General features: G+C 48.0%; 1 protein-coding gene across 1 annotated transcript in view; it reads left to right on the forward strand.

Moving 5' to 3' along the window:
- LOC138491168 (solute carrier family 12 member 9-like) overlaps positions 1-27,786 on the forward strand; it is a 1,232,896-nt gene that overhangs the window by 375,512 nt on the left and 829,598 nt on the right. Inside the window, exon 4 of the mRNA XM_069617543.1 lies at positions 6,911-7,210. Within this exon, the coding sequence (XP_069473644.1) occupies positions 6,911-7,210 (300 nt within the window). The remainder of the gene's footprint in view (positions 1-6,910; positions 7,211-27,786) is intronic.

The following is a 27,786-nucleotide window of genomic DNA, read 5'->3' on the forward strand; positions in this document are numbered from 1 at the left end:
GACTCCCAAAGGACAATTTCTATATACCCAATGTCTGGACCCCCACACCTCTTTACCCACTGTCAACGTGTAGTCCTACCTTTATGTTGGTGGCCTGTTCCGTTTATTTATTTTGAAAATCTTGTCCCCCTGCCTACAGGTTGCGCAGGGGTAACTGAAACAAGTGCTCATTAACCCACTGGCATATGTTGCCAACTTGGGGGCAACTCCACCCTGCCCGGTATCCCTGAATATGCTTTTTCTTGGCTGAAAGTGCGCCAATTCTGTGCACTGAAGGAAAAGGAGATGTGTTTTCTCGGGGGGATAGTGTAACTCACGCCCATTGAGCCGCGTCCCTCGTTCCATGCTCCCCTGATCCCACGTGCTGCTCCTACGCGCATTCCTTCTTCTAATCGAATCAGGCTGGCCGTGCATCAGTGTCCTGTGCACATAATCATGAAAAATGACCCGGGTGGTGTTTTTATAAGAGTGAAATGAAATACAGATGCACGCCGGGGACACTCGGCTAGGTACCACCGCATAGATGCCGGGATGGTAGCTCAGGGGCAGCGTGCTTATCTTGGAAGCAAGACAAAGCAGAGCAACACAGGTTTGAAAAGGTTCCACGTAATAATGTCCCGGCAAAAATGTCCCCTGACAAAAAAGTAACAACCCGTCTCCATACATAATATCACCTTATATAATGTCACCAGTGGCTTTCCCTGGTGACATTATGTATGGGGACATTATGTATGGGGAGTTTATGTATGGGGACATTATGTATGGGGACATTATGTATGGCGACATTATGTATGGGGACATTATGTATGGGGAGTTTATGCATGGGGACATTATGTATGGGGACATTATGTATGGGGTGTTCCCGCAAAAATGTCCCCTGACAAAAAAGTCACAACCCGTCTCCATACATAATATCACCTTATATAATGTCACCAGTGGCTTTCCCTGGTGACATTATGTATGGGGACATTATGTATGGGGAGTTTATGTATGGGGACATTATGTATGGGGAGTTTATGTATGGGGACATTATGTGTGGGGACATTATGTTTGGGGAGTTTATGTATGGGGAGTTTATGCATGGGGAGTTTATGTATGGGGACATTATGTTTGGGGACATTATGTATGGGGACATTATGTATGGGGACATTATTACCTGATACGTTTGAATCCCGGTCCAGCGCTTAGAGACTGGTATCCGGTATTGAGGGCTTTATGAAAGAATTAAATAATACATGATTAATAGATGTGTCACTGGGTGCAAATGTCGGCCGCCCTGGAATTGGTTGATTCACCACCCAAGCCCCTTACACGCCCATACAACTCACTGGCCCTCACCCGCCAAAACCCAAATTGTCTGTTTGCGCCTGCCCTGGGCACACAGATGGTTGGGAGGTAGGAAAGAAGGTCCTGATTCTGGTGAGGCCGATATGCTGAGGTAGGGGGCGGGGGGCAGTGGTAAACGGAGGTGCCAGACTGAGCACTCTGGCACCCCGCTACTGCTGTTACACCCTCGGAGCAAAACAGGGAGTAACCATGTTCTGTGCCTTTTTCCAGGCATATTCGATATAGGACATGTCACCTCAAAACACTTGCATTCGCTGCTTCCAGTAAATGCTACATAAATGCAGTGTCCGAGCTTAACCTCTAATACTGGGCGAGTGTGAGATTTCCCCTACAAACAATGGGGCGCACCCAAATAAAAAGTATAGTGTGTCAAATTGGGAAGCGGGACATTTCTGTATACTTTTAAAGTGAATAATGATTCTATCCTACACCGATTGCTGCCCCTTCTTATCTTCCATTATAACGCTCGTCTTTAGCAGGGTGCACCTGTCGTCATTATCCATCGTTGGACCAGCTTGAGGGAAAGTCAAACCACTCACATTTGAGTTGGTTTGAGGTTCCTGGAACTTTCAAACTTTTGGCCATTTATGGCTGAAAAATCTCAAGGTGTAAAAGCACTGCAGAGAAGGGCTTGCCCTCGACCCCACTGATTATTTTTGTTCTTTTTCAAACTCGAGTACGTTGCGCTTAAGCTAGAAATTGAACACATGCGGTTTTTTTGTCTATTAAGGCAGCAGGCCCCTTGCACTGGGGACAAGAAGGACATGTGTTTCTATCTCCAGTGCTAGCTCCCCCAGTGCGTGTATCTCCAGTGCTAGCTCCCCCAGTGCTGGTATCTACAGTGCTAGCTCCCCCAGTGCTTTTATCTCCAGTGCTAGATCCCCCAGTGCGTGTATCTCCAGTGCTAGCTCCCCCAGTGCTTGTATCTCCAGTGCTAGCCCCCCCAGTGCTTGTATCTCCAGTGCTAGCCCCCCCAGTGCTTGTATCTCCAGTGCTAGCTCCCCCAGTGCTTTTATCTCCAGTGCTAGGTCCCCCAGTGCTTTTATCTCCAGTGCTAGCTCCCCCAGTGCGTGTATCTCCAGTGCCAGCTCCCCCAGTGCTTGTATCTCTAGTGCTAGCATCCCCCAGTGCGTGTATCTCCAGTGCTAGCTCCCCCAGTGCTTGTATCTCCAGGGCTAGCGTCCCCCAGTGCTTGTATCTCCAGTGCTAGCGTCCCCCAGTGCTTGTATCTCCAGTGCTAGCTCCCCCAGTGCTTGTATCTCCAGTGCTAGCGTCCCCCAGTGCTTGTCTCTCCAGTGCTAGCTCCCCCAGTGCGTGTATCTCCAGTGCTAACTCCCCCAGTGCTTGTATCTCCAATGCTAGCGTCCCCAGTGCGTGTATCTCCAGTGCTAGCTCCCCCAGTGCTTCTATCTCCAGTGCTAGCTCCCCCAGTGCTTCTATCTCCAGTGCTAGCTCCCCCATGCTTGTATCTCCAGTGCTAGCTCCCCAGTGCGTGTATCTCCAGTGCTAGCGCTCCCAGAGCTTGTATCTCCAGTGCTAGCTCCCCCAGTGCTTTTATATCCAGTGCTAGCTCCCCCAGTGCTTGTATCTCCAGTGCTAGCTCCCCCAGTGCTTGTATCTCCAGTGTTAGCTCCCCAGTGCGTGCATCTCCTGTGCTAGCTCCCGCAGTGCTTGTATCTCCAGTGTTAGCTCCCCCAGTGCGTGCATCTCCAGTGTTAGCGTCCCCCAGTGCTTGAAGGTGCAGCTCCCACGGGGATGCGGCCGATAGAAATAGATGCATTTTTCCTATTTTCAATGCACGCCCAGGCTGGGAATAGACACAGACTTTTTTCTATTTCGCGCAAGCTTGTCCACCTGCTAGAAGCACTATTTTTCTATCTCTGACCATTCACACGCACTGGCGCCACCCTACTGGGCAACAAAGGAAGGATGCAGAAGGGAAAGGTGGCACCACCACTACTGGGTAACAGAGGGAGGTTGGGGAAGGGAAGGGTGGCACCACCCTACCGGGCAACAGAGGAAGGATGCAGAAGGGAAGGGTGGCACCACCCCCTACTGGCTAACCGAGGAAGGATGCAGAAGGGAAGGGTGGCACCACCCCCTACTGGGTAACTGAGGAAGGATGGGGAAGGGAAGGGTGCCACCACCCCCTACTGGCAACAGAGGAAGGATGCAGAAGGAAAGGGTGGCACCACCCCCTACTGGCTAACCGAGGAAGGGTGGAGAAGGGAAGGGTGGCACCACCCTACTGGGAAACAGAGGAAGGATGGGGAAGGGAAGGGTGGCACCACCATGCTGGGCAACAGAGGAAGGATGGAGACGGGTAGGGTGGCACCACCATCCTGGGCAACAGAGGAAGGATTGAGAAGGGAAGGGTGGCACCACCCTACTGAGCAACAGAGCAAGGATGGAGAAGGGTAGGGTGGCACCACCATCCTGGGAAACAGAGGAAGGATGGGGAAGGGAAGGGTGGCACCACCATGCTGGGCAACAGAGGAAGGATGGAGAAGGGTAGGGTGGCACCACCATGCTGGGCAACAGAGGAAGGATTGAGAAGGGAAGGGTGGCACCACCCTACTGAGCAACAGAGCAAGGATGGAGAAGGACGGGTGGCACCACCATGCTAGGCAACAGAGGAAGGATGGAGAAGGGAAGGGTGGCACCACTGTGCTAGGCAACAGAGGAAGGATGGAGAAGGGAAGGGTGGAACCACCATGCTAGGCAACAGAGGAAGGATGGAGAAGGGAAGGGTGGCACCACCATGCTAGGCAACAGAGGAAGGATGGAGAAGGAAAGGGTGGCACCACCATACTGGGAAACAGAGGAAGGATGGAGAAGGGAAGGGTGGCACCACCATGCTGGGCAACAGAGGAAGGATGGAGAAGGGAAGGGTGGCACCATCATGCTGGGCAACAGGAGAAGGATGGATAAGGGCAACAGAGGAAGGAAAGGGTGGCACCACCATACTGGGAAACAGAGGAAGGATGGAGAAGGGAAGGGTGGCACCACCATGCTGGGCAACAGAGGAAGGATGGATAAGGGAAGGGTGGCACCACCCTACTGAGCAACAGAGGAAGGATGGAGAAGGGAAGGGTGGCACCACCATGCTAGGCAACAGACTCCAAGGGGCGGAGGTCAGGCAGCTGCATTGGTACTGCTACTCAGTCCAGACTCCAAGGGGCGGAGGTCAGGCAGCTGCATTGGTACTGCTACCCAGTCCAGACTCCAAGGGCGGAGGTCAGGCAGCTGCATTGGTACTGCTACCCAGTCCAGACTCCAAGGGGCGAGGCCAGGCAGCTGCATTGGTACTGCTACCCAGTCCAGACTCCAAGGGCGGAGGTCAGGCAGCTGAATTGGTACTGCTACCCAGTCCAGACTCCAAGGGGCGGAGGTCAGGCAGCTGCATTGGTACTGCTATGCAGTCCAGACTCCAAGGGGCGGAGGTCAGGCAGCTGCATTGGTACTGCTACCCAGTCCAGACTCCAAGGGGCAGAGATCAGCTCAGTCCAGACTCCAAGGGGCGGAGGTCAGGCAGCTGCATTGCTACTGCTACTCAGTCCAGACTCCAAGGGGCGGACGTCAGGCTGGGTGCGCTACTCACACATGGCATGGGACCACTTAAGATGTGTGTGCACTGTTGAGTGTTGTGTCATCAAAACAAAATCACTTGCTTTTATCACTTGCTTGTTCTTGCACATCTTTTTTTAATAAATGGTTCACTTGCACAAACAAAATAAAGGTTGTATTTTATTTCACAGGCAGAAAGCTATGTAAGGTTGTGCAGTTATTTACTTTACCTAAAACTTGTTTTACAATGAAAATGGTCCATATCGCAGCCACGAGTAGGACTTTCCATGAAGATTTTGAATTTAACATGTAAGAGAGGGCCTTATCTTTGCAGGCATTTGCCACGAAGTGCTTTCTCATTGGCAGCCCCTGACACACAAAATAACACAGCACAAAATGTTAGGCAACAAATCCTCCCAAACCCGCCTCTTCGCCAGAAACCTGACTGGGCTACACAATTGAAGGGGTGTGACACCCCACAAACCCCTTCCCAAGCTACACCCCTGCATGCATGGAATATGCATGACTTGTTTTATATATATTGTGTACCAGACACGATATTTGAAACATTTTCTTTAATCATAAGCCATATATAGCTTTGTGGGGGTGGGGGAGTGATCAGGGTGATGTGGGTTGGGGGAAGAATCAAAGGTGGAGCCCCAGCCTGGCCCCGGCAGCACCTGAACTCCAGCCAGGTTCGGATTGGAACATAAAACCAGTCCCGGCACCGATGAAAAAGTGACCCACAATCGCATGTTACCATTTGTCGCTTTTCCGAGCAGTCTGAGTCCTACCCACAGGGGTGCTGTTGGTCAAATATGCTGCGAATAATGCATTTGAAAGCATATTTGCTTCATAACATTGGTTAAAACCAGTGTCCCGACTTATGAAACTGGCTCACTCTCGCCAAGAAAGAGGCCCATTCTTGCCAAAAAAACTGGCCTCCAAATAGAGTCATGGGCTGGCATTTCGGACATTGCCCTGGTGCCCTATAGATCAGTCCAAGCCTGCTGACCTCCTCTAGGAACCAAATCAAGTGCAGCTGGGGGGAACTTTCAGGAATGAGTCTTTGTGATTTGCATAAAAGCAAAGAGCATTTTGGGAACCCAAGAAGGAGCACAGAACTGTATATTTAAAATATGTCTGTGGTAGTTATTCTAGCTTGAAACCCATATAAGCACATAATGCACACTGGGTACTTTGCTCATTTAATTTGTCACAAAGTCACAACTCTCACCCTAACAGTAAAATGTCTGCAAGCTACAAAGCATATATATATTTGGGCTATTCAAGTGGAGGATGTCTCATGTGTCCAGATGCACACGTGCCTTCAAACCTGTGGCTTTGGCTCAGCTTCTTAGCATCATTCACACACATTGTGATTGCACACAGCTCACTGTGTAAGTTACTACACAGGTGAGTACTTTTTAATTGGGCTTGTATAGCATAAGCCTCGCTAGGACGGAATGAGCACTGTACAAGTAATTTGGCCTTAAGCGGTCATTGGAAGGGCTGGTTACAGGTGTGTATTATTGCATGGAGCATGGGTGGTATATATTTAGGAGAAGCATGTCTAAGGGAGTAACACTCTCTTAAAATGAATCAAAGGACCTCAGCAGATTTCTTACAGGTGGCCTGTCTGAGAGCTGCCGCCATGTCAGGCCATTGCATTCAGCGCTCTGTGTACGAAGGTGAATGCCTCAAGCTACACGTCATGTTCAATTCATCTCCAGGGTCACTGGAGCAAACGGATTTCTTTGCAAATGTTTAGTCTCCTTTACGATTTTTGGGTAAGGACGTCCATGAATCTAATCTGCTGGTATAATTTGTGCACACGCAGCTGAGGGCATTTGACCATGTGATCTACAGGTACAATCCTTAACTGTTTAGGATCTGATGTGAACTGATTTCTAAGTGTGTAGATTAGAACATATGTACATGTAGTGTGCAGGTGTTCCAAGTCTGTTGTATTCATTGCAATTCCATTGGTTGACAGGTGAGTCCGTGGGCAGCGGCATCCAAGTCCTCCCAAGGTCCTACTGGTATGAGTTTATGTACGGGTCCGTGTTGCTGCTCTTCTGCCTGGTGATCTGTCTGGTGGGAGCCAGCATCTACGCCAAGGCCAACTTCATCATCTTCCTCATCGTCATCACCGTTCTCTGCACCGTCTTCATCAGCTTCTTTGCCGTGAGTCCGAAGAACGTGCCCCTGCACATCGTGCGAGACAACGTCACCACGCTGGTTAACGGGAGCTTCACCGGGTTTAAACTCTCCACTCTGATGGACAACCTGTATCGTAAGTAGCTATTGACCTAGCTCAACGGCCTCCAAAGCCAAACCTCATGTACTCTGTGTTTTAAGGTTATCTGCACTAAAGACATTTGAATACATTCAGTTAATTGGGAGTTGCTTACATGGTTGGTGGTTGTCCTCAAACCCTCATATGGTTTGCCCCCTCGAAGACCAGACATGGAGAGCCAGGCCTTGCCATCAACAATCTGGTAGACACCGCCTTTCCGACCAGAATAGTTTATATGCCAAGTCTACTGATGATGATGCCTTTTTTATAAGCATGCCAGCTGTTGGCACCTTCCACCCACTAACTTCTCCTTACCCTCTTAAGTAAGTAGTAGAAACTGGGACATTACACATAAGCATGCCTAACGTCTATTGCCACTACTTAGGCATGCCTTAGATGCAGCGACAAGAGTGCAGCACCAACATTGGAGCCTTCAATGGCCACACACATACCCCTCTGCATGGTCTACATGGGATTCCATAGGGTCACCCATCCACTCGGGCACCTACGCTCTGCCCTACAAGCTTGGGTCAAGAAGACGTAGGAGCCAACACATCTACAGAGGGGGAGAAGACCCCAATAAGGGGCAGAATTACCCCCAAAAGCAAAGCATGCCCAGAGAAGGAGAAGGGAAGTGCCAAAAGCGAGAAGGGGAGAGTGCCCTTTCATTGTCAAGAGCAGTGCTTCAAATGGGCCGGCCCTGAGTACCTACACTTCTCAACGCCTGAAAGAGAGTACCAGTACTAAACTATGTTGCCGTGTGAAAGGGAAAGCTTTTTATTTAGCTTTATCGCAGCCATGATATCTGCTAGTTTGATACGCAAAAGAGAAAGTCCCATTTAATCTAGATATTCCATTTTTCTTAACACAATGCATAACAACAAACTGGAAGTTGGTGTGAAAGGATCTCAGGTACACTGCTTTACCAAAGTGTGTGCTCCTCGGCACATCATCTAATCTCACTGGGCATTGCCTGCAAACAACAGTGGGTGCCTAAAAGGGACCTGTGCTCAAGGTGCCACCCCAAAGGGCCGATGAAAGGCTGCGCCGGAATGTCTGGCTTCGTAGCTTGGTGAGTGCCTGCACTCCTTTTTTCCATCTAAAGCACTGCTCAGGAGGGGACGCCAAAGAGGTGAGACAAGAAGCACAGTTAAAAGTAGAGAAAGGCAGCAAGAAAGAGTTCATAGAGGAGAGAGAGCGTGAGTGTGTGAGCATTGAGAGGGTGCGAAAGAGGAGAGTGAAAAGGAGAAAGAGACAGAGAGGCAGCAAAGAGTGTGAGACAATGAGCGAGAAAGAGGGCGGACAGAGAGGGGCAGTAGATAAAGACAGCGAAAGAGGGATAAAGGGAGAGAAAGGGAGGAAGACAGAGAGCTTAAGAGAAATCGAGAGTGACAGATAGAGAGAGAGAATCACAGTATGCGAAAGAAAATGATACAGAGAGAGAGGCACTAGTACAAAGAGGAGGGAGGAAGTGTGCAGAGGCAGGAGATCTTGGAGAAAGACCCAAGGAGGGGAAACCAAGAGAATGAGAGCAAAAACAACGAGCAGAGAGATGAGATGGTGTTACCTTACGAGTTATTCAGCGAGAGAGAGGCTGGCAAAGACAAGGGAGTTATGGGAAGTAGGGGCAGAGGTCTGACAAATAGCGTTACATTTCTGTGCTGTTGCCCCTTTAAGAGCGAGTGCCATGACTGCCTGTCAATAAAAGGAGCCTCAGCCAGCACGTGCGCCCGAACGATGGCAGCCAGACTCCATGAATGGCGCTTCTGCCTCGTGCCTCATTGTTGCGCCTGCAGGCTGACATCGTGTGACCACGGTCCTGCCGCCCTGCTGATCTGGGTATCCCCAGCAAGGGTAACTTGGGAGCCCCAAGGCTACTGTGCTGCTGTGTGACCACAGCACTGCTATCCCGGGAGCCCCCGGTGTGACCAAGGCAATCAGGGTGATTCCTGCTACATACCATCTGTATGTGCCGGGTGCCCCAGCACTGATCAGGCTGGCCTATGTAACCACAGGTTCATCCCACAACAATTTAGAGAGTGGCATTTTCCAACTAGAGATCAACCCACTGAGCAGTGTTCAGCGCTGCCCTTTCTCTTTGGAATTCACTCGTCTTTCCTGTGCCAAATAATGGTAATAACTGGGTTTGGTTTGTATCACGTTTTTTTCCATGTGGCACATGACGCCAATTCCCTCAGGATTCTAAGCGCTGTCCTACTCTTTATTATTAATACCCACTTTATGAAACTCAAAAGAATTAAAAACTGGGGACGTTGCTGGGATTTCAAACTATGACTGCAGTTTGCACACATATCTCTGAAGCAGGTGCTTAACTCATTGAGCTAACTAGAAGATTGACTATATAGTTACATAGAGTGGCTGCCATAGTTTGGTGGCCTCATAACTCCATTGTTGGATATCTCATATGCAGAGAGAGAGGACTATAACGTGAGAGCCAGGGTGTGCACGTGCGTGCGTGCGTGCGTGCGCACGGTTTCCCGGGCTCATGAGGCCGGTCAAGTGGCGCCACTGGCTTTGTTGAGGAAGCCTGATTACTAAAACTGTCCTCGTCATGGCTATGTCTCCCCTGTGGGCCGCTGTAATTTAATTTTCTCCTGACCTCTGCACCGTCATAATCTAAGCTTCATCAGGGAAATTAAATTTAAGGCTGTGTCCTACACTAACTGGAGCGAATTGGAGCTGGCCGCGGCATTGCTGGCTCCGGCGAGCATTTCCATCAATGGTCCCTCCTGGTGCCCTCTGCTCTTTTAATCCTCCACTAGCCTCCATGTTATGTGCTGGATGTCCACTGGCCTCTGTGCTGAATATTTTATTTTGTTTAGTGCAAGTGATTTGGCACGGAGGGTAAGTGAGTACAGACTACAGTTAAGGAGGGGGCGGCTCTCTGGCTATACCTCTGTGCTGTCACTGGGAAGCACTGGACAGCCATTTTGTGTAGGTGACTTTACAGTTGCTTTGGGAATGGGAAGCACCGGACGGCCATTTTGTGTCTGACATTACAGTTTGTTTGGGATTGGAAAGCGATAGGCAGCCATTTTGTATAGATGAGTTTTCAGTTGCTTTGGGAATGCCAGCAGGTCTGTTGATTTACCGCATGAGGCAGGAGATGGATGTGGGGAGAGCCGGTCTGTCTGGGCAAATTAAGCAAGGTCTGCCAGAGCATTCTGAAACAGAGTATTCTGATTGGATGAGTTTGTGCTTTAATCTGGCCATTGGGCCTCATTACAAGTTTGGCTGGCAGTAGCCTTGCTGGTAAAACCAGCAGGCTGCCGCCAAACTTGCAAATGTATCTGGCCCCTGGCAATGGGGAAATACAGGGCCATTACAACCCTGGCAGAACCTGTATTTCTCCATTGCCAGGGGCCGGAAACTTTTACTCCCCATCCCCATAGGGCTCAATGGGAATGGGGAGGCTGGATGCACCGGCACCATTCAGAATGGTGCCGGTGCATCCGACATGTTCTGCGCGGGTGCCGTTCCGCCTGCCAGGTCCGACCTGGTGGATGAAAATGCACCTGCGAGCAGAACTCGTAGTTTGCCGGTCCGGTAACTACAGTACCGGCAATCTTACCGGTACCGTAGTTACTGGACCGGCAAACTTCTAATGAGGCCCATTGTGTTGATGGGGGACTGGTTGGGCTGTGTTCACGGTGTATCATCAGTCTTTTGGCAGAGTGTCTGTTTCTTGCATGTGTGATGCTTTAGTGTTTGAATGAAACCTAAACCCTGATGAATAGCTAGTGGAGTCAGGCAGCCTAACAATACCAGGTTCATTGTGCTTCCGCATTTTTAGGCTTCTTGATTTTTATATTAGTAGTGTTGTGCTGCATGGCTCACATAGATTAATTTCCGAGAGTGGTGAGTTGTCAGAGTTGAGGTGGCCAGTTCAAGGGGCCACTCCCACTGCCTGCCCGTGATTTCGACGTGCAATGATGTTCACAGCAACCCGCATCAGGTAAGCCCCTTTGGGCTTCTAGTGCACTCCGGTGCATATTCAACACATAGAAGTGGCCACTGCCATTTTCGACACTGGTGTGCCTCAGGCTTGTGCCCCGGAGCGTGCCCTGCAAACCACGGATTTACTGATGTAACATCTGAAGGCCTATCCAGGGAGTCGGCAGGTGAAGCCGCCCCCCTGCTCAAGGCCCGCTCATAAGGCCCTTTGTTCAACCCTGTCTGGCCTGTCCGTCCGTGGCCGCCGGGCCGCACCACACTTTGCTTGCCCTAATATGCCACCTTCATCCCTGCCTACCTTACTGATACCTCCTGAAGAACTTCTTCCTTGGCTGTTCGGCGCCCCGGGCTCTGGGTAGCAGGTAAGCGCTGTCACCGGGCGCCGAGCATTCTTCCCCATGCCTGTAGCAGTTAACTTATTCCATTCACTGATGCCGTAGTGTCCTGGCCACCTCGCCTGCCGCCGAGTTTCACCGTACTCGTTCTCTGCCAAGCCATCACCACCCCATTCCTGCTGTATGCATGGCCCCAACTTTTAGCAAGTTGCAGCCTGTTCCTGTCTTCCCCCTGCACCGTCTACAATGCGCGACTTTTGTAACTGCCACCTACCTGCTCGGAACCACTAACTTTGCCAGATACTTTGCTGCCGATCTCTCCAATCTATATGTTCCCTGGTTGGACCGGCCTCACTCTGTTTTACATACTGGCCTGCCCTGATCCTTTAACTTCCACCAGTCACTTTGCTACATGTTTTTTCACTCCATGAATTTCTACTGCCGTGATGACATTCTCTGCATTAGTCTACTACCTGCCTAACCTCAGTCTGTAATTTTTTACTGTGGCCTGCAAAATTCAATCTATGTACTGCTCGACAAATTGCTTGTTTTGTTTCATTTGTGTGGTCTACCACTTTTATTCAAGATAGTCAGTTTGATTCTACAGGTGTGTTCAACTTTTAGGCCTTCTACCTTTACCTTATTTCCTTTACCTTATTTTGAAAGTCAAATCTTGGTGCTTGTATTTTACTGGCTGTGTTCATATTTTAGGCATTTTACCTTTATCTAAATAAAGTCTGTAGACACTTCTGCTTGTTTAAATTGTGAGGCCTTTCTACTGTTACTTTGAATGTCTATCCCGCTGACGCCTGACATACTGTTCATCTGATTAGTCTTCCCCGTTAAGCTGCAAGGCCGCTTGGTGAGTTCCTCGTGTATTGTGCATTTTTCTGTCCATTCACCCCCCACCTCTCTGCTACCATGGTGCTCTCCATCTCTCCTAATTTCTACTCTATCACCTATCCCACCTTGCTCTCAAAGCCTGGAAGGAAAGAGTTTAAGAAAGCACTCCTGGTCTCCAACCCAGGCCTTCCCATTGCTGACACCTACGTCAGTGCTTCCTTCAGGCAGACTATTACCGACATCCTCTTTGTCGCCCCTTCTCCGGACCTATGGACTCCTCATATGGTCTCTACCCTCTCCCCTTCCTCTTCCTCTGCCATTAATGGTGGAACCAGATGTGAGGTTCTCTTGGCACACTTCCCATCCTATAGGTGTATCATTGATGTCTTTCAAAATGTCACTGTTTCAGGCCAACTTCCTTCTTGATATGCGTCTTCTGCCTCTCGTCAATTTCCTTCATTCTCCTGCCATTCCTACCTCTCCACCCCTCCTGTCCCTTTCTCCACCACCGATGGGTGTACCACATCCCTGTGCCCCACCTCAGAAAAACTTCAAAGGTGGCAACCAGCTTCACTTAGCTACTCTCAATGCTCATTCTGCCAGTAAACACGCTTCTGACATCTGTCTCCTTCTTGAAGACTTTGACCTTGATGTTCTCACCCTCACTGAGACGTTGTTCAATGCCAGCTCTGTCACTGCTCTTGACACTCTTCTACCTGAGGGCTACAAGATTATTTCCAAACCCAGGTCCAACCAATCTGGTGGTGGAGTGGCATTGGTCTTCCCAGAATGGGTCCCTGCTACCATCATACCCATTCAATTCTATTCTTCCTTCGAGCCCCTCATCTGCATGGTGGGTATCTCTTCTTTCTTCTTGCTTACTCTCACCACCATCTCCAGGCCCCCTGACCCACTCTCCCTCTCTGAATGGGCTGACCTCACCTCCTCTCTCACAACTTCTACCTTCAACCTTCTCTTCCTCATTGATTTCAGCGTTCATCTCGATTCCTCTGAAGCGTCCACTGTACTCTTCTGCAACCTCTGAGAATCTTTTACCCTCACCTTTCTTCCCTCTGATCAGACCCACTCAGCAGGAGACATCTTGGATGCACCCATCTCAACTGACATCTCTATCTCCAACCTTCTCACCACACCTCTCTCCTGGTCTGACCATTCCCTCCTCTCCTTTCACCTGTAGCTCCTAGGCTCCCGGGCTAAGCATCTACCTGCACTGCCAGTCTCCTTTGTTATTCGACCGATGAAGCGAGTGTCAGTTGCTGCTTTTGCTGCCACTTTCACCCTCCGACCCCTGCTATTGGCTCTCCCACTGAAACAGCCCTCTCTAACCTTCACCTCTCGAACACCCTTTACACCCTTGCCCCTGTCATGAGGATCAGTATGAAGCCTGCCTTCAAATGCAACAGATGGTACGATTCCGACCTAGCTTCTCTGAAACACAAGTGCAAAGTTGCTGAACGGAAGTGGCAGGCTTCAAAAGCATCCTCAGACAAAATGCCTGTCATTTCTGAGCATGTCTGAAGCATGAGTAGTTGGTAAAGGATAAGTACCTTTCAATTTTATCGGAGTTTCGTGCCCATGAGTTCAAGTGGAAGCTTTTTTTCACTAAACCTGGACGATTGATGATGTCCTGTTTGCTCAGGTTCAGAGATAGTAAAATTGCGTTCATACGATCGTGAAACTTGTAAAGTGAGCAAAGCGTATCTTTAGTAAGCATGGATTGGAAATCTTCATAAAAGGAATTTGGAGGAGGTGAAACCATTTTCATGAAGTTATTAAACATACGTCATTCAAATCTATCGCTCAAAGGAAGTAAACCTAGTTCATAGATGAGAATTGAATACGCTGGTAGCCCCGAGACGGATTTCCACAGTTTTCCTTGTATTACATTTAAGATGGTACCAATATTAGCAAGCATAGATTGAGGCCATGCAGAAGAATTGGTGCAGCCTTAAGTTAATAATAATCCGTCAGAGGCGATAGTGAAAACTTGCAGTGGCGCTGAAGTATCAATTTCATCTGAGCTGTCAACTGCACAGCTTTGAGGTTCAGTGAAATTTGCCAACTTTTACATGAAAGAATGTTAGACAGCTGGTATCCCAAATATCTCATCTCAGATTTAGTTGTAATCTCTTTTGCATCAGCATACCATTAGTATCTTGGCGACTTCTTCCTGGCTGTAAAGATAAGCATGTTCGATTTTTCCAGATTGATAGTGAGATTGTTGATTGTGCAGTATTGTTGGAAGTAGTCCAATTTGTATTGGAGACCAAATGGGTTTCTGTCGAAGAGTATTATATCGTCAGCAAAGGCTAGCCAACTTAGGCACAGATGACCCAATTTGACAGAAAAAATGTCTAATGCATTCCAGATGTTACCAATGTCCGCGAGATACAGATTAAATAGTACTGCTGTCAGGTTGCTGCCCTGTTTTACACCAATATGAGTAGTGATCTGGTCAGACAGCAATCCTGTAGCATTGATATGCACCCTATAAGAGGTCTTTGAATGTAGTAGAGCAATCAATGCTACGATGTGGGAAGGAACTCCATAAGCAAGCATTTTAGTCCATAATCTGTTTCGCAATACACTGTCGAATGCCAACGAGAGATCTAGTGAAGCCATATATATTGGTCCACTGGTTGAGTTTCGTGTTGATGTCAATAGTTGCTTAACGGCCAGGTGCGCTCTATAAATAAATAAACAGTACAATACAATACAATAGGTGGGCAAGCATGGTTGCATTTTGGGGAGTTCCCATTTGTTTGCAAAATCCCACTTGTGCCTTGGAAAGAAGCAGTGACTTGATCATGTATGTTTCCAGATCGTGCAGTACTAGGCGTGAAAAGACCTTTGCAGCGACATCAATAAGGGCAATAGGCCGAAAGTTACCCGTATTGTCAGGAGGGCCTTTTTATGAATTGGTATTATTATGGCTGTGAGCCATGAAGTTGGAATTGCTCTCTGTTCAAATACTAGACGAAAACGGGTAAGCAGGTGTTTGGCCCAAAAGTGAGGGTCGTCTTTGATGGCATAAAATGGGAGCCCATCCGGGCCGGCCGCCCAAGACGATGAAAGTTTGGAAATGGCCCATATCACGTCTGTCAGTGCCCAGCTGCATGCTGGAACCATCTTCATGTAGGGAGCTTCAAGCTCCTCTTTGGCGTGATTCGGGGGCATAGCATATTTAAGCTTGAAGTATGCTTGCCAGGTAGAACCGTCTATGCATGCAATCATACCGTTTTGCTAGTTATTCAGTGGGTTTCTCAATATTGCCCATACTTCTCTTGCATTCCGTTTACACTGGTGCTTGATCATGTTTTGATTATCCAGCATATGACGCATGTTGCGTATTTCCTTAATTTTATTTTTGTATTTGACCATAATGGCTCTTTTGCATGATGTATGTGCGGCATTAGTTGTAAACATATATCTCACTGTTCTCAAGTCATCATTTCTTTGACATTTTATCGCCAATATTTCATTAGAGAATTTGGCAAAAACATCAGTGGATTGCGGTTTTAGAGGCAATTCGGATAGAGTGACAAGATGCTCCTGAATAATCTTTAAATTCCTGTTCATAAGACTTTCTGCGTAGGAAAAGGAGTCCAGTGTGTCATTGCTGACAAGCAGATCCCTGTTCACTAAATATGCTAGTTTTCTGCATATACTGGCATTCCAGCGAACAGATATTGAAAAGCGATCGCTTTCCACTAGAGAGGTGTGTGGCAGAGTATCAAAGGTTTGACAAGCAAAATGAAGCTCAGTTGACAGTATGTTGTGATCGCCAGGCCCACATTTAATATCTTGGCAAGAGTGAAGTGAGATGATAATTCATTTGAGACTAAGAGAAAATCGATTAGTGAAGATGAAGAACCTCGCTGCCATGAGGCTAAATTGTTTGAAGGTACGAAAGTCAAGGTCTGAATATTCCAATCTTCAAAAAAATTCCATCCAAAGCCTGCCTCTAGATCGAGCCTGTGGGCATAGGACATCGATGTACGATGAACGAATTTGGTTTCTTCTAACTCTAAATTTGAGTTGAAATCATCAGCAATCAGAATTTCGTATGTTTGGTACTGCAACATATCATTAGTCAATGCTTTTTTTAGAAGCTGGAAAGCAATTTCTAGGCCTAACTTCATGGGTTCCAATAGACAGAGAAAAGCAATATATTGCAGACAGCTTCCCCGACCATGGTCACAGCAAACATCATAAACAAGTCTGTGTAGTCCAAAATCCTAGCTGTGAATCTTAGATTGCTCCTGATGAGAACGGCAAGACCACCACTTGGACGACCTAGTAATGCGCGGCTGGCTGGAGCGCAGAATGAGGTGAATCCATCAAGAGCAATGTCCATGATGCCCATAGTTTCCTGTAAGATCAATATATGCGGCATATGCAAATAATTCACAGATTTGGCCCAAGCATGGAGGTTCTTTTCCCCACATCAATTCCAAGATGATATTGTAAGTGTTGAATGTTATGATGCCACGGGAGGATTTTTCATGTTGTCTGCCACTTTGATTAGGGGTTCCATCCAATTTAGGCATTAAGGGCCATGGTTAGCTTTTCAAGTTGTTCCCATAACCCGCTGTTTGATTCAGATGTCACTTCTTGCAACGGCCCCTTGGGGTCCCTGTCTGGTGGAGTTTTCGGGATGAAATCAAGAAAAGCCCAAGCAGTTTCCATCTCTATAAAGATGTGGGGGTGGAGTCCAAAGGAAACCAAGTCATCTGTCTAGTCTAAGATTATCTTAGTGTAATAGGGAATTGAAGTTTGCACAGACTTCTAAAGTTGTTCACACTTGCTAATTTCACCCATTCGACATCTTTTGTAGCCAAAATTCTTAAAGATGGAATCTGATAGAAAGCATTCATCAGGAAGGAGCGATTTATGTGAGTAGTCCCATTTATGGTCGAGTCGCTCCTCCAGCCAATGATGCATTTCATCTCCTTGGATAACTCAAGGAGATTTAGGATCTGTTTGTCCTTAGGTCCAGGCTCATCTTTACAAGTCTGTTCCTCACTTGTTTGTGGATTAATTTCTACAGACGGCACTGATTTATTCCCAAATTCCTGTCCAGAAGTCAAGACACAACAAGCCTCAAACGGCTTTTGTGCCGCTACCTGATGATTGTCTAACGGCACGTGTGGGCTACTGATCAAGTCCTGTGTGGGAAGAGCTGCAACCTGCTGAGCATCCGAGGTACATACCTCCACTTTGCATGTACCACCTGCCTTTTTAGTTTGTATAGTTGGGAAGAAGTTGTGGAGTTGTACTTGCGTCTTTTCCACATTCTTTACCAACAACTTTGATGAAGAGTTTGAGGATTGAGCCTCACACTGAGGTTTAATTTGAAGGAGCCTTTTACTCTCTTCATCCAATTACTTCAATTTTGGAGGTTTTAGCTAGGGTTTCTTTCGCTCTAGAGAGACTTAGTCTCTTCTGTGCTCTAAGGAATGATCTCCTAGCCCTCCGACATATAAAATGCTGCCCTGTTTGCGCTATTTTCTTTTGTTCATTTTCCGACTGTAGATCAGACTTTTCACATTCAATTACTTCCTGTTGATCAATTATGTCCGTTAATACAGATCGACTGTCAGGTGGAGTTAATTCCTTTTCACCATTGCCAAGCAGTTTATTTATCGCTTCCTCACCTCCTAAAGTGGGATGTTGTGAGACAGCGTCAAATAATAATTGCTCGACTTGCAGAATCGTATCATGATGCGATTTTGCAATATGTTTTAATTCTTTGGCAAAGCTGTCAGCTGGGAAGGTGCTCCCTGGAGTACTTGGGGGTATAACTTACCAGCGGCTCTCATAGCTGTCTCATCACATTCTCTTTGAGATCCCCTTGAGATGGTATTTTCTATAGGCTGCTGCATGCCTGCTTGTTGGTTTAAGTTTGACATGTTTTCAATATGAGAAGCATAGAAAGTATGGCCCTGTTCCTGTGCCATTATATATACTTCAATTTGGCTGATTTTGCCCATCATAGAACCTACAGCGCCTTTCATTTCACCAAGAATAGCATGTGTGAGGTCATGCCCCTTATCAAGGAGATTCTAAATTCTAGTGATAACTGGGAAGTTTTGTAGATCATGTTCCTCAATGTTCGCAAGAGGATCGTCCGGGGCGGAGAAGGGAATATTCCCCGGCTGCATCTCAAAGTGATCTAGACCACCAGAAGTGTGCCCATGATCCGTAGATGAGTTTGCTAAGGGGTAATCTTTGACCTTTTGTGATGACGCTTCTTTATGGGTACCGATCTCATGATAACTTGATCCAAAGAGATCCCTTCCAGGAACAGTATGACCCTTGAGAAATTGGTTCTCTGCTAAATGTAAATGTACCTGTTCCCGTCGCGGGCGGACTGCAGAAGCAAGTTTAGAGGGTCCTAGAGACAGCCAAACCCGTCTCCCAATTTCGTCCATTACAACAGGAGCGAGCATTGAATTGTCTAAGATAGGCATAGGAGCCCCCTGATCCTCGCTCGCGCGGGAACCAAGGTCGGCTCCTTGCGAGAGCTCAGCCATCATATTGTTAGCCTCATTATTAGCCTCTTTGACCGAGCATGAAGGCATGGGTCTCATAGGGGTATCTTCAAGTGAGGAAAGGCGCTCACTACAGTCAGGGGGCTTTGAGAGAGGTAGAGCCAAATCCACCATTTTGCCCAAGGGATCTGAGGTTCCAGAACGGACATTGAAAGTAATGACTTTTTACCGGCCGAAGGCAAGAGAATGGTGATATTAACAGCCTTGCTTGTCGTCATTTTGGCCCGTCCAGTAGAGGCCTCACCCATGCGATTTGTGCTACGTAGGTTTCGGATCATATTTGCACAACCAATTAGACAATGCCAAGCCGCAGGCTTTACGCACACAAACCTTCACACACCAAATGAGGAAATGCAACTGGCAGGTCAAGTATATGAGGTTCTGTGAAGTTTCAAGATTCCTCTCAGGGAGCAGATAAACTGCAATACATGAACTGGGGGCTTCTCAGAACTAAACCAACAATATGCACAACAATTCAGTGACTGCCTTGAAAGAAAAACCAGTTCATTCCACCTATTCAAGAGCTACTTTCATGGTGGATTCCAAGGGGTGCCAAGCTTTGAAGAACATTGGCATATCCTAGACAATGTGCCTGTTCACATGCAGCTAATCACGTTTTATGGCTTCTAGACAGCACAGCCGTGCCTACTTATCCAAAAGGAAGAAAAGAAACAGACACCCTGTCTCCCAGATTTGCAGAGGGGAGGGCAGGAGGAGAGAGAGGGAAGAAAAAAAGAAGAAATGAAAAGAGAGAGGAAAAAAAAGTAATAAAAGTAATCTACAGAATTTCAGATACTCAATAGCTCATAAACTCACGTATGTTCAATTATATTGGCCGAATGAGTTCAACCACCTCACGTTTGCCAAAATGGCACACTCCCACATAGTAGACCAGCTCCACAGAGTTCAAAGGCCTATCGACCCACACTCGCCCTCTAACTGAAGACTCGGGTGTACACAATCTTACCTACACTCTAGGGTTCAAAGGCCCGTGGCCTGCAGTCACCCTCTATTAACAGTGTAGGTTTAAACACTTAAGAGAAACTCTGATGTTCACACTCGTTGCTATACTCCAGGGTTCAAAGGCCTGTGGCCCACAGTCACCCTCTAATAGGAGTGTGAATTCAGACACTTAAAGTAGAGTATACACCATGCACATGGCTGTAAACTGCCCCACAGGGTTCAAAAGGCCTTCTGACCCACAGTCACCCTCTGTGCTAGAGGTCCAGGTCGCACACCCAGTAGGAACAGTTTGCTTAGGCAGATACCCAGTACTTTAATTGCAGGATTTTAAGGATTCTAAAAAAAAACAAAGGCACCTCCCTAAAAGAAGGGTAATATGCCAATCTGTAAAGCAAAATTAATTAATCAGTGAATTAGGCACTGCCTACGGGGGTTCAAAGGCCCACAGCCCCGCAGTTGCCCCCTGTTACAGGAGTGCCAGTCAAACAACGAAATGGAGTATAATCTAAACAACAGTTCGGAGCATAAGGCGCGTTAGCAGAGTGGTCCAAGCAATACAGCCGCTTCGGCACAACACATTTGCTCGTCAAAGTCAGTCTTTCACATAAGAATGCGACCAGTTCCAAGAGCCCAGGATGTCTAGATGTTATAATTAATGGGAGCGCTAGCGTAGCACTCCGTTCTGTAGATGACAGAAATGCTCCTGAGGAAACCCGAATAAACCTCAAGGCTGCAGCCGCAGTTTCAGATCAAATGACGAGGGCATGTCGTGCGTCGGATAATTGCTTGCGAATCATGTCACAGCATTAGTGGGTGCAAACAAAGTTGGACGGAGAGAGCAGGTTGCTATACTGATGTGTTACGATACAATTTTGAACAGTACATACCAGAATCTCTGAGTGCACCCCACAGCGCCACCGCTCCACCAAACACCTAACACACTGCTGGGCACTCCGCGCATGCGCAATGATTAAGTAGGAGTGTAGCTAGAGGCGGGCTGGAGGCGGTTTGTAGGATGATTTCTGGAAACAGTAGAGGGACTCGCAAAAGGTCCTTGTGGAATGTAGCACGGCGCAGTAACAAACAGCACCTTCCCCCTGTAACACCTAACACACTGCTGGGCACACCGCGCAGCGCTCCGCGGATGCGCAATGATTAAGTAGGAGTGTAGCTAGAGGCGGGCTGGAGGCGGTTTGTAGGATGATTTCTGGAAACACTAGAGGGACTTGCAAAAGGTCTTTGTGGAATGTAGCACGGCGCAGTAACAAACAGCACCTTCCCCCTGTAACACCTAACAAACTGCTGGGCACATCGCGTAGCGCTCCACTCATGCGCGATGATTAAGTAGGATTGTAGCTGGAGGCGGGCTGTAGGATGATTTCTGGAAACAGTAGAGGGACTAGCGAAAATAGCAAAAAGTCCTTGTGGAACGTAGCACAGAGCAGTAACAAACAGCACCTTCCCCCTGTAACACCTAACACACTGCTTTAATTCAGTACATAAAATGTGCGCTTTGCAGCACACACGTTACAAGCCTTAGGCCGTCACCTCTCAAGGGCCTTACAGTATCCAGCAGTGTTCTTATCTCTTTGTTGCCTTTTTTACTCCAGTTCAACTACATTAGCCCATTGCTGACAAAGAGCTTAATTGCTTATCAGTGGACGTTTAGTGTTTCATCTCCCAGCTAGCTGCCCGTCCTGTGATAATCTTCGGCTATTAACCGCATCGTAGCATTTCTTTCTCTCTCCATTATAATCTATGCACCCCACAGGTGCCTGGTATTAGTTGTTCAGCTGTAGGAAAGGAGGCACTCAAACATCATTTTGAAATAAGCCCCCACAAGTTCCAACACATCTTCATCCGGCCTTGAATAAAGCCAATGTGGGCCTTGAATAAAGCCAATGTCGAAAAGTGGAAAGAAAGTCGAATGGAACGTGAGTCCACACAGCGGGTACTGAGTCAGGTATACAGAACTTGATGGGTAGTCATCACATGAGATCCGGGCAGAACACTGCCAGGTACCCCAAACTCCTAATCCACAGGAGGCAGACTGGTGTGTAGATCTGAAACCCGGAAGATCCGGCCTCAAGTCAATGCTGGGCGAGCGGCAGCAGGTCTGAAGAGATCACCATGGCAGAAGATGGAAGTTCCACAGGGCCAGCTGAGCAAGTGCCCTAAGTGCAGGATGAGATGGAACTGCCGACTGGTGGGAAACCAGCATCTTGGTATATGTAGCGGGGCATCTGAGTGAGCACAATTTCCAAAGGAACGATTGATTATGGCCAAGAATCACTGGCCGGGATCTGTCTAGATGAAGTAGGTTCCATCACGCCCATTCTGACGTGGAGTGCGTGTAGCAGATGTTGAGGATCACGACATTTGGATCCACTGGAGTTCCAGGAGGACGAGGGCTGCAATCCTCCCTGCATTATGGATCTTTGGTAGATCCTCTAGGATCACGGTTGTGGCGGGATATGTGGTAGGAGTGTCTGATTGGCAGTTTTTTGTGAGGTTGCTGGTGATGAAGTGGTGCTAAAGCTGATGAGCTTCTGCTGTTCTCAGGAGTATTCTTAGACATGGAGCATGGATTTCAGGTGCTAGTCGGTCACATTAAATGAATTTAGGAATGGGAGTGTAACCACAGCGACATGTAAACCACCCTAAATTTGCCCCACAACCATTGTTATTAAGATGTAAACCATTGTAGCAGATCTCATCTTTAGCTTTTCTTGAGGTTGCTGGTGGTTTAGCGAAAGCTTTCCTGTGCCCTTGGCTCCCTACCTAGCCTGCAACCTTTCTGGATGTTTTGGACTGCGACTCCCATGATCCCCACCCTGCACATTCAAGGGTAAGGGATGAAGGGAGTGGTAGTCCAAAACATCTGGACAGGTGAAGGTTGCAGACCCGGGGCCTAGGTCTACCTATGCCCTCTGGATTCTCCATCTAGACTATGCATTGGTACTCTGCTGGGCACCGTGCCTCTCCTAAAGCATTTAAGTGTTAATAATGGCAGAGCGAATCCACCGCTCGGAATTCATGTTACTATGAACGGGGACACCAGGGCCTAGAGGCAGCCCTTTGGTGTGACTACCCGAGACTGCTATGGGTAGATTTAGATAGTCTAGCGCCTGGAAGCTGGGGCCCTTTGGATAGGGCTAAAGTGTCTGAAGGATGCCCATGGCAGTAGGTCCTATGCATCATGGTGGTGGCAATACTTGCCCGTTTCTCCTCAGTATGGTTCATCTTTGATGCACTCTTGTCTTTGCTACTTTTGAGTGAAGGACTGATTTATCTAAATGTGCTTGGTGCCAAATTGCCCACCAGGAGTCAGTGCAGGTTCTCATGACTGACCAACTACTTGGGGGATGGGTTTCTGACTGATTGATCCAAGGGCAGTGCAGAAAAGTGCCCCCCACCTTCCTGGAGGGTGAACCACCCTCCTGACAGGCCAGTCCCCTGGAAATGTTGCACTTGATTCTTTCTTGCTAGAGGTGTGGAACGTGACGAGTCTCCACCACTTTGCTTGTGCACTTGGAGGTGGCCGTCCTTCCTGTCCTTCAATATAGGTCATATTCACTCATTGGTGCAAAGACATGGAGTCCCTATGATTTGATGTCAAATGCATTCATACTTCCAAGCATGAATATGATTTTCATCACAGGGATCCTGCGTTGTGCCCATAGGGTGAAGTAGTGTATGGTCAGTAACGAGTATAGAGTTATCAAGGCTCTGAGCTATTCAAAGGGAAGAGCCTTTTCCTGTGCTTTAGTATCCCCGGTCTCAGAGACTCAGGTCTCTTTTTGTCAATGGAACAATCTGGAAGCCCTCTACTGCCACAGAGACTCATTTGGGTACCTCAAGGGCAAAGAGGTCTTCTCAGGCCGATTCGTGAGCAGCAGGTCCTGGTTAGGGACCATCAATGGTTGCAAGTGAGGAACCAGCCCCTGGCAGCCCCTGGCAGCCCCTGGCAGCCCCTGGCAGCCTGGTGCTCTGAACATCAGCACTGCTGCACCGTGAGGACGGCTTAAGGTGATAGAGCATCTAGGGTTTGAAAAACATATGCAGGGGGGGGGTGGACCTCTGCTAATTCCTTCAGGACCTTTGCCCATGGCACAGACCTACTGGTTGGAGTGAGTTGTAATGTTCATGTGTCTAGACATCACCATTTAAATCCCAAATGAAACTATTGAAAGATCCCAAGAAATGAGGATACCAATGGATAGCTGGCAACCCTTAATGGATGGTGGCAGCTATGTAAATGGTTTTGTGACCCAGACAAGGAGGGTAATCTTTTTATACCAGTCGTGGAACTTGCCTCCTAAAAGATGAGGTCCTTCAAATGTTGTTTTACAAGTTTGATGTTGTTTGGTCCCAGTCTTGATCAAATCTGACCACATGAAATGTTGCATCTACCAAGCCTCCAAATACCATCCCAGCAGAAACGCTGCTGGGGCAAAGTGGGTTAGGACAAAATAATAAAATCAGTCCCGTCCGGCTTTCAAAGCATGAGAGAGGAGACAGAGAACAGAATGTCTAGTTCCCTCTTTTCCTTACCTGCTTAGTCATAGGACTTCAAAGCTTGCCACTAGACAGATTATCTCAACTTCTTCACAGAATAGTCAGAGGGTAGGAGCATAGAAGAACCCCAGAAGAAGGCTACACTTCTGCTCAGTCTGAAGGCAGCTTGCAGTTGGAAACTGTGGTCCTCTTCACTCCATCCCTTCCCTCCCCACCACGCCACACCTCTCGATCTTCCTGATACGTCTGAGCCACATCACCGCAAGGAGATCTCCAACCGCGCCCCCCCCACCCTTTTGTCGGGGGGGAAATTCTCCCGGGTCGGCTGGGCCGTCCGCGGACCTCCGGGCAGGGAGGCCCCAACTCCTCCCGTATATCCCAAATAATGAGTATGAGACACACGCAAGAAGCAAGGTGATTCTGCTGTTTATTAAACAAAACGGCAGGGATGGGTCAAGGATCGTACGCCTCCGTCCTGACACTCACTTCACAATCGTGGGGCTCGCAGGCCCTTTTTACCTTAGTATGACGCGCTACTTGCGTCACCTGGGAAAGTTAGCAAAAAACCTATCGCCACTCTGGATTGGTTCCTCGAGTGGTAGGATTAGTATAGCATACGTATAGAGAGCGTTGTTAGTGGTGGAGGGTCAGTCAGGTGGTATACTTGGGTTGTCCCTTCAATTTGATACATGAAAATTGTTACATGAAGACCCCTGAGGATCGGCTAATATTAATGGCGTCAGTGATAAGAGCCCCATTTTCTGATTGGTCCATTCGCGAGCCCCCCAATCTGGGACCATCGCTGTTCCCAGCTCGCGGTGCACCTGTCATTTGCAACAATGCATCACTATGGGTATGTGCAGACAATGTGAGGATTTATTCATATGCTGGAAGGCAGGCTACTCCCACCGCCGCAGATGTCCATTGAGTCGCTTAATTGTATCTGCCTGTGTCTTGAAACGTGGGATCCAGGCGCCTCCCTCCTCCTGGGCCTGGCACCCTGTCAGGTTCGGCTTGGTCACGTGAGGCGAGACCGTGGTTGAGGCAGAATTCTGCACAATTAATATTGCATTTTCCACTGTGTGCCTGGCTTAATTTGCAGGTGTGACCTTGGCGTCGGCTTGCGGCATGCGAGTTTGCAACATTGTGCCCTTGACTGTCTGCTCTCGCCGGGCTCATTCTGCAGGGTCAGCTACTGTACTCTTGCTCATTCAATGTTCATGGAAGCTCTTGCTTGCGGCCTACTTGGGCCTGGTGCATAGGTGGAAACGTTTGATACACAGCGCTTTAGGTTATGGTATCATATTGCTTTATCCCCAGTATCATGTCTTCGTTATATTTCTCATTGTAATGCATGGGTTTAGGAGAAGCGTGAGCAAGCATTTTAGATGAGTTCATTGTGCGTCTTGCGTTTCTGCATTTTGAAAAGCCTATGTGAAAAATAATAAAGATGCGCGTCAGTGGGTGTGTCCGTCACCTACGTCATAGCACTGAATATGTTCTTCGTGTGGATTGGTGTGGGAGTGTCCAGTGTGCATGCTTGCACGGGTGTGCTGACTGTTGGCTAGGTCGTCATGGCATCTCTAACGATGTGTTCATTTACTGTTGCATGGTTCAGTCGAGTTCATCCATGCCGCAGGTGTCGGCATGGGCAGGGCAGGCTGGTGGGCAGGCTGGTGGGCACATCCGTATGTTCCTGTACCAGGGTATTTGGTCGTCTGGTAGATGGGCAAACTCCTCTCGTGGCGGGTGCCTGGGCCGTGATCCTCTAGGCCAGGGGTGCGAGGGGATTGGTGGGAGCCTTTTGTTCCATTCTCCCACTTCAGTCCCCCCTCTGGTCGACTTGTCGACCACAAACATATCCTTTTCCTTATCTCCTCTCACTCTCCATATTTTAGTTACTCCTCCCAAATGTCCATAGTGGTTGACATGGTCTTCAAATGACCAATACATATATACACAGGTTCCTCCAGGTGTGCAGTATACCCATTTCTCTATGTAGCTCCTTGGGTTCCTTGGGTTTTCGAGTTTCACAGATGGTGGGTCCAGGTGGTTGGTGATGATCTGGTTGCGCAATTTCTCTCTTTCTTTTATTATTGTGCCTGTGTGTTGGCCATCATCTGCCGGCATCAGGGGGTGCATAACAACCATTTCGATCATTTCGTCTGTGGTGCGTGCCTTCCGGGCCTTCCAAAATCTTATTATGATCAGTGCAGCTCCAGCCAAAATAATGCATCCAACTATAATCTTCAGTCCGTCCGACAGCCAAGATGGCATCCATGACCATAATAGCGAAAACCAGCTGTCATCCTTTTTCACACCTTTACTTTCATCCATCATTTTGGAGTGCATCCGGGCCAATTGTGATACTGCTTCTGTCAGTGTACCATTGTCAGCATCGTTAGCAGGAATGAATGTGCAGCATGATTGTCCTATCTTTGCGCAAACTCCTCCTTCCATTGCTGTGAGGAGGTCCAGTACATATCTGTTCTGTAGTGCTACCATCCTCACTGCTCGCAGTTCCTCTTTTATTGCGTTGAATCCATTTACTGTAGAATTAATTGTCATCATTAGTTCCCATCGAGTTATCTGGAGCCATTTTGCGTTTGCGTAAGCCTGTAGTCCCGGATGTATTATTGAGGAGAAGAACATTGCTGCTCTGCTGAATAGTCTGTGTTCTGGTGGGATTGAAGTGAGTGCTGTTTCCGACCTTCCCCATGGGTAATTTCCTGTCAGAGGTTCTCCTTGTCTTTTCTTTCTATTCAGGACAGTGTTGTTGCCGTTGTTTTGGTTCTCTGGCCCCTTCTGAGGTTGTACAGATCTCTTCTTCCTCTTGTTTCCTTCATCCATTTTAGGGAAGTTCGCCACGTTCACATGTTTCTGGGGCACCACTAGTGATGGTACATTAACGTGTACCATTGTGCATATACCATTCCACAGAGGGGGCAGTGTGTGGTATGCCTTGTCTCCGCAGGCCCAGTAATGGTCCATTAATACTGCTGTTCCTGCTCCCCCCTCAGGTAACTCCGTCACGCTTGCACAGTTGGTGTTGTATCCCACGTCCACTTCTCCTCTATGTTGGTAGCATACCTTAGGTGCAGACAGCGGCAGTATTGTTATTGGGTCTTCATCCTTCTCTATCCACGTTAGCATGGGTACGTACTTGACCCAAGTCGTCCAACATCTGTTGTTGTGTTCAGCAATAGTTGTAGTATCCTCTCTCGTTACCATGTTGCTGCCAACCACTCCTATCTCCCATTTGTTGTCCAGGTACACCTTCCCTGTTATTATTATCAGTGGTCTTTCCCAACATCCTTGTTTACCAGGAACTTCAGTGGCGTTGTCACGACTCGCTCCCTTCGCT

Source organism: Ambystoma mexicanum, chromosome 10 (assembly GCF_040938575.1).
Source record: "Ambystoma mexicanum isolate Mex_15411 chromosome 10, UKY_AmexF1_1, whole genome shotgun sequence".
NCBI classification, from domain to species: Eukaryota; Metazoa; Chordata; class Amphibia; order Caudata; family Ambystomatidae; genus Ambystoma; species Ambystoma mexicanum.